Genomic DNA, 12,127 nt, shown 5'->3' on the forward strand with positions numbered 1-12,127 from the left:
TATGCTGTTCTTTTATTGTTGTTCAATATCAATAATGATTTGTATTACATGTATTCCTTTTTTATTAGTGAGACAACTTATTGACTAAATTTGAAAGGACAAAAATTATTTTTAATTTGCTGGATTTGTAATAGTTAGAGAAATTCCGTTTTTTTAAAACAATAGCACAGCATGTAGCCTTATTGCTCGTTTGTTTGCAAAAACTAAAATATAAAAAAACAAGAGATCTATTGTTGAAATGAATCATTACTAAATGGTTAAAACCCTAAATAAAATTAAAGCATAATTTATTTTGTTCCGGAACATTTTTCTTTGCGTACGAACAATATTCATTCATTATATATCCTTTAAAATGATGTATAACTGTGTAAATTCTCAAGGAGTCATATTAATAAAAAAGTTTTACGTTAGAAGGTTGCATTACTTAGTTACTGATAACTTAGTTACGTCTATTGATCTACAAATTTGCAAAATCCAAATTAGAAAGAATGCCAAGGGTGAGTTAATTATTTTTATAGTTTTCATTTTTCAGCAACCAATCGTTATATTTGTTCTTTGATATATCGCCTACAGAATAATGCATATTGCTTTATATATTTGTCCTGTGAAGAATGTATGTCCAACAAATTTGATTATCAGTATGATGTACTTTGCATATCTTGAGGTAAGATATCCCTGATGCGTAACCACAACTTAAAGAGTATTCAAATATAATTACTGTCAACTGCTTTGAAAGGAAGTAGGTTCTAACCCCAGAAAAGTCAACTTTTTTTCTTTCTTAAAACATTATTTATGTTTCTCTCATATGCTTTTTGGAAAGACTGGAAGTGTTGAGTTTTAATTATACATGTATAATTAATATTGGTATTTATTGGCCGAATAATGTTAAATGGAATAAAAAATATGTTACCTGAAATTTTCAAAGTGTAATTATATCAAAACTATATCGTAAAGGTATTAAATATTTTACATGATCAACCAATATAGTTCTGCAAAATATAAGGGAAACTTTCAAAGCAGTCCTTCAATTTCATTTTTTTAGGGAGTTTCTTTATTTACGCTCTCTTAGTAGTAAGCGAAATGTTGTTATTTGTTTCAAAGCAATAATAAAATTTGAAAACGAAGGTTTTATAGATTGTTAAGACATTTTTCATTTCCAAAAAAGAGCCCTTCTAATAACTAAGCTGTAGTTCATAAAAATGTCCATAACTCGTGAACCATATCGTAAACTTTGTTTAAATTTTGCGTGCATGTGTCCTTAGCTTTTATACATATAAGTGACCTATAATGTCAATTCTACAGTTCTTATAGTGTCCATTTGTGGTATTGTACCTTAAAACCAACGTTGAAAGATATACATTTCAAAGTAACATTTCCAATTTCAAGACAGCGGTATTGTTGTTTTAAAAGTAACCATTATTTCATTAATATACAGATTAAATAAAAAATGTGATACACGTTATTTGCCCTTTGCATATTGAATGAATGTATCTTTACTCGTTTAAAAGGATGTGTTATTGTTTTATAAAAGTACATTTATTTTGCAAAAATTGCATATGTTTTATTTCCTGTTTTTTATAATTTGTTTAAAAGAGGGAAGCACATAAACTGTCCTTGATGTGAGAAAAATTGAATGGTCAAGGTGCTGAGCGCCACGATGTGTTGATTCTCATAAATTTTGGACAGTTTGAGTATTAATATTAAGAAATTAGTACGCGGCAAATTAGAGCCGGAAGATGATAATCGACCAGCAAAATTAATAATGACCAAAAGAGATTCAGTCGGGAGCATTATTCATTTCAGGGCCGATTATTATCTTCTGGCCCATATATGACTAGTATTAATGTCTTAAATACACTTGATAGATATAATCGTAGCATTAAAAAAAATTGATATTTCTTCCGTTAAAATTACTGTCTCTGTAGATTTTTACTGTACAGTTATTTGATACAAAATTGATTCCCTTATGTGTATAGAAAGTACATTTACATTTCAATTAAGAAAAAAGTTTTATTTTCATTTTCTCGTAATGAAAATGTCGTATGCTTCATTTGATTTCAATAAAACTGTGCTTGAACAAAATACACATAAGTTCTCATAAAAAATCAAGCGATCCATCTATACCTACTTTCTCACTTTACAGCTATCTATTTTGATGACGTTTTTTAAAATATGACGTCATTGTTTCAGTTTGAGCACATACGTGCGTTCAATGGGTCGATTTTGATTATGCATCCTCGGCCCCGGATTGCAAACTTATTAACGCTCACGTGACACTCATAATCAGTTGAAATTATAGGCAATTTTATTACTTTCTTGCATATCAGACAGGATTATCTCCCGTAAACACCGGTGCTAGAAAACCCTTTCTTACATCCCCATGTAAGACAAGTCGCGTGCTTTAAATTAGGTCATTACCGCGCGCTTTTTTATGAATATATTGCGTTTTAAGGATGACGTCATTCTACCGTTATGAATGACGTTTGTAAGTTCATTCGCTACTTAAAGAAAATAGTGCGTAACGAAATTATGCTCCAAAATTAATTGAAATTTAATATGCAAGACAACGAATCAAACACTGGCTGTCGGAACAGACATGAATATCTAGCTCTCGGGTAACTGTTTAGCGAAACACGACAGAGCCTCATTACCACCGTAAACAGTTACCCCCCTCACAGTGTATTAATACTTAAAACATGTCCTGTGTGGTCTTGATAATGGACTGTTGTATAAATCCATGCAAACATTACAAATAAGAAATCTACTTGCTTCCATTGTTTACTTATTTGACACTTGAAATGGCATTTATTTTCTGGGGGAAAAGATCTACATGCAAGTAACATAAGCATCACTAAGGCGAGACAACATTCGCCCAAGCGAAACTGTATTTGAGCAATCAAAAGAAATCTTTTAATTGGGAAGAGAGCTGGCATTCATGAATCTTAACCAAAAATGTTTTATCTTAATATCCCCTTTATTATTAATCAATGAAGTCTGAAGGATAACTAAATCCCCTTCCGCAGGGAACATGAATGTGTACTTCTTGATCTCTACCAACCATGACCTTGATGTTGCACCATGCATATCACTAGCACATAGTCTCACGATGATGATTAAATTTGCGTCAGTTTATTTAAAATCTTCAATAAAGTAAACAAGAGGGCCATGATGGCCCTAGATCGCTCACCTGACCAATCAAACTCAACCAAACAATTACCTAGACACGCATTCTGACCAAGTTTCATGACAGGTGACTCAAAAATGTGACCACTATAGTGTTGACAAGGATTATCCATATTTGAGCAGTGTGACCTAGATTTTTACCCAGGTGACCCATATTCTGACTTGACCTAAATCATCAAGAGTGCCACTAGAGTGATAACAAGATTTTTCTATTTTTAGCTCCGGTGATTAAGCTTTTCATGCAAGATGACCCATGTTCAAACTCAGCCGAGCAATTACCTAGACAAGCATCCTGACAAATTTTGATGATAATTAAGTCAAAAATGTGACCACGAGAGTGTTAACAAGGTTTTTCCATATTTGGGCGGTGTGACCTAGTTTTTCTTTCGAGATGTCCAATGTACGAACTTGACCTAAAATTCATCAAAATAAACTTTCAGACCAATTTACAGAATATTTAGATCAAAACAGTAGCCACTAGAGTGTTTAAAAGATTTTTTTTATTTTTAGCTCATGTAACCTAGTTTTTCATACGAAATGACCTATAATCAAACTCATCCGAGCAATGACCTAGACAAGCATCTTGACCAAGTTTGATGATAATTGAGTCAAAAATGTGACCACTACAATGTTAACAAGGTTTTTTTTCTATATTTGGGCAGTGTGACCTAGTTTATAATCCCAGATAACCCATATTCGATATTTTCTGAGAAATTATCGAAACAAACTTTCAGAACAATTAACAGGATATTTGGATCGAAACAGTAGCCACTAAGGTGTAAACAAGATTTTTCTATTTTTAGCTCTTGTGACCTAGTTATTCATTCGAGATGACCCATGTTCCAACTCATTCGAGCAATTATTTAGTTAAGAACCCTTATTAAATTTGATGACAATTGAGTCAAAACTGTGACCACTAGCGTATTAACAAGGAGTTTCAATTTTTAGCTTCTGTGACCTAGAATTTCATCCGAAATGGCCCATGTTTAAACTCATAGGAGCAATAACCTACACAAGCATCCTGACAATGTTTAATGACAATTGAGTCAAAAATGTGACAACTAGAGTATTAACAAGGATTTTCAATTTTTAGCTTCTGTGACCTAGATTTACATCCGAAATGACCCATGTTTGAACTCATAGGAGCAATAACCTAGACAAGCATCCTGACAACGTTTGATGATGATTGAGGCAAAAATGTGACCACTAAAGTGTGAACAAGCTTTTTTCTATTTTAAGCTCCGGTGACCTAGTTTTTCATCCGAGATGACCCATGTTCGGACTCATTCGAGCTATTATTTAGACAACCATCTTGACAAAGTTTGATGATAATTGAGACAAAAATGTAAACGCGAGAGTGTTAACAAGGTTTATTCTATTTTTAGCTCCTGTGACCTAGTTTTTCATTCGGGATTACCCATATTCAAATTCTTTCGAGATATCACCTACACAAGCATCCTGACCAAGTTTGATGACGATTGAGGCAAAACTGGGACTGCTAGAGTGTTAACAAGGTTTTACTAGTTTTAGCTCCTGTGACCTAGTTTTTCATCCGGGATGACCCATATCCAACTTTATCCGAGCTATCACCTACACAAGCATCCTGACCAAGTTTGATGACGATTGAGGCAAAAATGGGACTGCAAGAGTGTTAACAAGGTTTTACCTTTTTTTTTAGCTCCGGTGACCTAGTTTTTCATCCAAGTTGACCCATATTAAAACTCGCTTGAACTATCAACTACACAAGCATCATGACTAAGTTTGATGATGATTGAACAAAAAATTTGACTGCTAGATTGTTAACAAGGTTTTTCTTTTTTTAGCTCCGGTGACCTAGTTTTTCATCCGAGATGACCCATGCTCAAATTCATCCGAGCTATCACCTACACAAGCATCCTGACCTTAGGGTAGCAACCAAATTCTTGCGGTCTGCACATTGTCTCATTATGGTGATCACTTTTGCCAAGTTTGTAAAAGAAAAATCAGCGGTTTAAAAATTATGGAGCTGACACGAACGTGTTACGGACGGAGAGACGGACGGACGGACTGTCAGACAGATCGAGGCCATCCCTATAATCCCCTTTCCGCTTCGCGGTAGGGTATTAATAAATCCCATTGTGGGATCATTTTGACCCCAGATTTGATCAATTAAGCCTTTGAAGAGATCTACTAGGTTATGCTACATGTCAAATATATGACCTCTGTGCACTACCTTTCACTAAATGATTTGATGTGTTTGCTAATACATCAATCTACATAATGTATGTGACCCCAGGACAGAACCCATTTTTATCTTTGGGTCATGGTTAATATCACTTTTGTAGCAATATCTGAATAATGATCCCTCGGAAGCATTAAAACAGCAAAATTAAATTGCAGGCTCGGTTTAATTGGGTATCAACATAAGTGATAATGAAATATGCAACATCACTCACTCCATGCAGTACCTGCTACGGCGATACGCTATTCTCAACACTGAAGTGCTGCACTAAATGACTATAATCTGATGCTACATGTCACTATCGAAGCTTTCTGGTTTCAAAGTATAACAAGGGTGCCATAGTCACAAAATACGCCCGTTTACGAAAAAGCTTTAAATGGAGATGGGGGCATTATGGATAAGTGTTATCTAGCAAGCAAGTTTTTATTTTTGGCACTGTGTTGTTAAATGAACCTTAAAACAAATCAATAGGAAAGATATGCACAGAATGTGTGACCTTGACCTTGGTCGCAGGGACCTGAATTTTATGCACGGCACTCAGCCTCACAATGATGAACATTTGTGCCAAATTATATTGAAATCCCTCTATGCATGTAGAAGTTTTGCTCCAGACAAGTGTTTTTCTATGAGCTCTAACTGTGACCTCCACCTTTGACCTAGAGACTTGGTTTATGTGCAGGGCACTACGTCTCATGGTGGTGAACAATTCTATAAAAGTAACATTAAAATTCCTCCATGCATGTAGAAAATATGCTCCGGACAACATCTGGATATTTAATCATCTCCAGTGACCTTGACCTTGCAAATATTAACCTAAATTAAATGTGTAACACCTGTAGTCATGATAGTTACCATTTGTGCTACAATCCATCAATAAATGATGACTAAATGGTCCCTATAACCATCTTCAAATTTTTATCTGAACTTTGACCTCTATGTGTAACCTTGACTTTGGTCGCAGGGATCTGAATTTTGCATGCGACACTCAGCCTCACAATGGTGAACATTTGTGCCAAGTTATATTGAAAACCCCCTATGAATGTAGAAGTTTTGCTCCGGACAAGCGTTTTTCAATGAGCTCTAAGTGTGACCTTGACCTTTGACCTGGAGACCTGGATCATGCATGGAGTATTACATATCATGGTGGTGAACATTTCCATAAAGTATTATAAAAATTCTTCCATACATGTAGGAGATATGCTCCAGACAAAATCTGGATATTTCACCATCTTTAATGACCTTGACCTTGCATATATTGACCTAAAGTACATGTGTCACATCCGTAATCATTATAATGACCATTTGTGTTACAATCCCTCAATAAATGATGATTAAATCGTCCCTATACCCATCTTCATATTTTTATCTTTTTTTAAACGGGCGTATAAAAAGTACATGTAATTTAATAACTAAAAAATTCTGATTTAAGATTTTATTCTAGGGAAATACATTTCATTACAATTCTTAATCTTTGAATGAGCTGAACTGATATTTACTTGAAAATTAAAATATAATTAAATTTCTATGAGAAAGTATTTACATTTGATAAGGTAATTACTGTATGATCTTTATGAACAAATACCAAGTCTACAGAACACCATAGTTATCACAGTTAAGAATCTTGACCAATGAATGAAACATGTGTAATTAAATGTTACATTCTTTAGAACATACTCAAGTCCAAGAAAGAGGATTATTTCATGCCCTTTGATTAAATTCTATTTTTAGAATTGAAAGTGAAAATAGATCAAGGGAGTAATTGTGTAAGTCATTTATGAACAAAGTAATAACTTTGTTGTCTCCCTTTGATTAAATTCTATTTACAAAATCTGGATATTTCATCATCTTTAGTGACCTTGACCTTGTATATATTGACCTAAATTATATGTATCACAGCCCTGTCTTTAAAAAACCCTTTTTGAAAACCCCCCAAAAAAGATGATAAAAGGCCCAAAAAAATTTCATATTTTTATCTGAATTTGACCCTATGTACTTTATTGGCCCCAAGGGTGAAATTTAAAGCGAAACCCCCCAAAGGGGCATTTTTCAATTTTGAAAACCCCCAAAACTTGGAATTTTGGAAAAATTTTTATACCCAAAGGGAGATTTGACCCTTGGGTGGTTATTGGGAAAGTTAGTTAAATTTTTAAGTTTATTAAAACCCCATAAATTGGGGAAATGTCCGGACAAAATTGGACGCCGCCCGCCCGCCAGGGGCGTTCCCATAATACGTCCCGTTTTTCAAACGGGCGTATAAAAATTATTATTTCAAGATATATTCTTTTTGTCTACATAAAGTAAGTGATCCCCGAGTAAGGCGAATCCTTAACTATAAGTTTCAGATCCCCTTTTTCAAACCTCCATTCAGTTTGTAGAGTTCTGCCTAGATTTTTGAGGTATTTTTTTTTGGGGGGGGGGTTGTTTTTTTTTGTTTAAGGCACACACATTATTTAATCTGGGGGACCATACGCCGCTTGTCATGGAATGGCACAATAGTCTCATATTAAAGCTTAAGCTTTTGTTTGAGCTCTAGATTTGTTGGGCGTGCAATGCCCACTGAAATCAAGTACATGTGTATTCAGCTTAATCAATAACTAGCACATGTGTATATTATACAGAAATTAACTCTGTTTCGGATACAATGTGATTAACAGAGGCAACGAACACAATATTTAAAAATGAAGGCGATAATTTTAAGTATTAATTATACGATAATGTAAATAAAAATCCGGTTATACATTGTTTGCAAATATCGTTTTTTCTTTACTATTTATTTTTGCAATTTTTCTTTCTTGGAGAAAGAACGAGTTAAATAATAAACATAGATATGTTATCTTTGTGTAGCAAATGTTACCTTCGTATATTCTAAAATCACAAAGAACAAGTTGAAGTCTGGGTGTCGAAAGCTGCAGTCGTAATAAGTTCCCATAATGAAATTCATCACATGTTACTTCTATCTTTTTGTTTTCTGGACTTGTGTTATTGTGCTGATAACAAACTGTTTTGCCTGTCATACTACGTTGTTTGGCTTTGAAATTGTCGAAACTTGTATTAAAAACTTGAACTTCAAATCCTTTAAAATTGCCTGAAAACATTAGAAAAATATTAAACGTGTTAAAATAGAGAATACCAATCGCTAGGCTAAATGATTCTTATTGCCGTAAACAATTTTAAATTCTCATTATTATATGTTGTTAATCATCACACAAAATATGCAAAGACCTTGGAAACGATCACAAAAAAAAATAAAATAAAAAATAATTATAAAAGGAAAACAACCGACTGAACGACAGACAAATGTCCTTCTAAACGTAGAAATATGCCAGAACGTCAAAATCTGAGAAAAACTTCATTAATCTACAATATTATAATCTAAAATATTAGTCATCTTTTTTTCATCCGTCCAAAGATATCTAGATCCTGCCAAAAAAACAACTGTAGTATTGTGATATGACAGAGTGACAATTACGAAATAATCTAGCAATTCATAGGGGCTCCCAGGACCCGCATTTTACCAAGACATGTAATATAACAAAATGTTCAAAAATGTTTGTAGTTTCAAAACCTTGTGGCATCAATTGGTATTAATTATGACGAACGGAGAAATTCGAGATGCCGTCCAAGATGGCCAATATAGGCTATAAAAATTACCACTGACTCACTATATCTTAATTTGAAGTTGTTAAAACAAATACACTTGTTCTTTTACACAGGAGATACAGTTTTAGTATCTTTTGTAGCTCACCTGAGCACAAGGTGCTCATTGTAATGCTTCGATCCCCCATCGCCCTCGTCAAAAATTACTTAAAACAGCAAATCATCTGAAAACCAATGACTGCACAGTAACCAAACCTTACAGGAATGATCGTTGGGTGGTCGCCTTTCAAAGTTGTCAAATTGTCCCGGTCGGGTGCATAAGTAGGTCGTGGGGCCAAAAATGAGTTTCAAAAATGCAAATTATAAAAAGTCTTGTTGTCTGAAAATACAATACTCCGAGCTTATACATCTGGTACTAAATTTCATCTGTAGGTCCCTCTACCCATGATGCTCTGTTCTATGTGATAACATTTGCCCCGTCCCGGGTTATCATAGGTTTTCCTCATATGTATATAGTACAATCTTTAAAATACCTTCTGCTCTGATTGTCATAGACTTGAGGTAAGATATTTGGCATCAAACATTGATTGTACAAATTATAGCCCTGGGGTCAAAATTGGCCTACCCCGGGGTCATTGATTTCCATTATGTACTTACTATAAAAACTTATTCTTCTGGTCATAAGGTTAAAAAAATAGAGAAAAACAGAATCCCTAAAGAAAGCTCAACACGGCAAAATTGTAAAGTGTTGCAAGCTCGGTTTGATTGAGCCTGTTCATGGACGGTACTGGAAAGTGAAAGTTACCGTTCATGCCCCCTAGCACCGGCTAGCCTGAGAGTTTTGATATCGATATATATAATATCGTCTTAAAGGTCCTCTACCAAAGTCTGCCAATTGCCTGTAGGGTCAAAATTGGCCCCACCCATTGGGGTCATAGGCCTTTTCCGTTTGTATATACTAGTTAAAACTTAAAAAGCTGTCTCCTCTGAATTAACAAAGGCTAGAGGTTAGATATTTGGCATGTAACATTGTGTAGTGGATCAAAAGTGTTAAATTTATAACCATGTTGTTAAAAATGACACTTCCCTGGGGGAAATTGATTTATGTTATATACATATACAAATGTAGTAAAATTAATAAATAAAACAAGATTATCGTCTGTGGCAACAAGGTCATGAGTCTTGAAATTCCGTATATGATATCTATAGGTCCATTACCAAAGTTATTCAAATTTTGCCCAGGGAGTATAGGTTTTCCTCATTTTAATATATTTAAATCTTTAGAAATATTTTTCTCTGAATTGACAAAGGTAAGATGTTAGATATTTGGCATGAAATATTGTGTAGTTGACTTCTATCAAGATTGTTCAAATTATAACCTTGGTGTTAAACCTCCACGGGGTTATTGACAACAAAATTGAAAATGTTGCAGGCTCGGTTTCATTGAACCTGTTCATGGACGGTACTGGAAAGTGCAAGTTACCGTTCACGACCATAGCACCGGCTTAAGCATAATTCAACATTTAACACGAAAATGGTGACATTCTGAATTTAGAAACATCCGCAGATGTGTTCATACGGCGGTTATCATGGAACCTTCAATGTGACACAGTAGTGCCATTCCATGAAAAGCGGCGTATGATCCACAAGTAAAAGAATGCTTGTGCCCTAAACGAGAAAATAATGGGCGGAAATAAATAAAAAGGAATTTTAAAAGGGGATCTGAGGTTATGAAGCCTGCATATCACAAATATAACGTCAAAAGAAAATTTAAAAAGCAGGCAACATATCCTAAGGGTGATTCAACAGTATTCAAGTAGGAATAAAACCTTAAAAAACCTTAAAATCTTCTTGTCTTAAGTTACAATGCTTAGAGTTTCGATATTTGGTTTGAAATATTATCTGCAATAGATAAATACAGACTCCCTAAAGAAAGCCCAACACGGCAAAATTGAAAATGTTGCAGGCTCGGTTTGATTGAGCCTGTTCATGGACGGTACTGGAAATTGCAAGATACCGTCCACGCCCCCTAGCACCGGCTTAAGCAGAATTCAACATTTAAACGTGAAATAGTAAAATTTTGAATTTAGAAACATCCGCAGATGTGTTCATACGGCGGTTATCATGGAACCTTCAATGTGACACTTCCGTGCCATTCCATGAAAAGCGGCGTATGGTCCCCAAGTAATAAAAAGCGTGTGCCCTAAACGAGAAAACAATGAGCGGAACTAAATAAAATGGAATTTTGAAAGGGGATCAGGGGTTATGAAGCCTGCGTATCACAGATAAGACGTCAAAAGACAAATTTAAAAAGCAGGCAACATATCCTAAGGGTGATTCAACATTATTCAAGTAGGAATATTGGAACCACCCAACTAGAAAATGCCGAAAAGTTGAAACTAAAAATACCACAAGCACAACAATAATGTCGTGCTGAACGATCTTCAAGGATCAAAAATATAACATCATTGATTAAATGTACGGGGAGACTTTTTACAGCCGCCACACGGCACAAATAACACGGATGTGATCATAAAATAGATAAATACAGACTCCCTAAAGTCGTCTTCTACCAAAGTTATTTAACTTTTACCTTTATTACCAAAATTGGTCCTATCCCAGGGTGTCATAGGCTTTCCTGATATGTATACAGTAAAAACTAAAAAAATGTTCAAAGGCAAGAGTATGAAACATTGTTTCGTGGACCTCTACCAAGATTGTTTAAATAGCCCCTGGTTCGAAATTGGCCCCGTCCCGGGGTTGATTGATTTTTTATCATACACATATACAATGTAGAAAAAAACAGAAACTAAAAACTGAATAAGAGAAGGTTAGAACTTAGATATTCGACATGAAACGATGTCTGGTGGGCCTGTATCAAAATTGTATAAATTAAAGCCCTTGTGTCAAAGTTCTGAATTGCTCAATAGAACACAGTGACCTACTTTATTATCCTTTTATGTATAGCTATGAAATTTTCACAATTTAAGATAAGAAATAAATATCACGTATATAATATAACAGTAGGAAAACATACATGTGTGTTTATTTGAATGATATAAAGCTATAATCTTTACATTATTTACCTACTTTTTAATTATATTTACTAGAATATTTTTTTCATAA

The 12,127-nt window shown here is 34.4% G+C and overlaps 1 protein-coding gene across 1 annotated transcript in view; it reads right to left on the reverse strand.

Annotated features, from left to right (window-relative positions):
• LOC132713103 (receptor-type tyrosine-protein phosphatase mu-like) overlaps positions 1 to 12,127 on the reverse strand; it is a 138,191-nt gene that overhangs the window by 65,704 nt on the left and 60,360 nt on the right. The window contains exon 4 of the mRNA XM_060695572.1: positions 8,259 to 8,489. Coding sequence (XP_060551555.1) covers positions 8,259 to 8,489 — 231 coding nt within the window. The remainder of the gene's footprint in view (positions 1 to 8,258; positions 8,490 to 12,127) is intronic.

The sequence above is a fragment of the Ruditapes philippinarum genome, unplaced genomic scaffold (genome assembly GCF_026571515.1).
Source record: "Ruditapes philippinarum isolate M1 unplaced genomic scaffold, ASM2657151v2 ctg3047_1_1_1_1, whole genome shotgun sequence".
NCBI classification, from domain to species: Eukaryota; Metazoa; Mollusca; class Bivalvia; order Venerida; family Veneridae; genus Ruditapes; species Ruditapes philippinarum.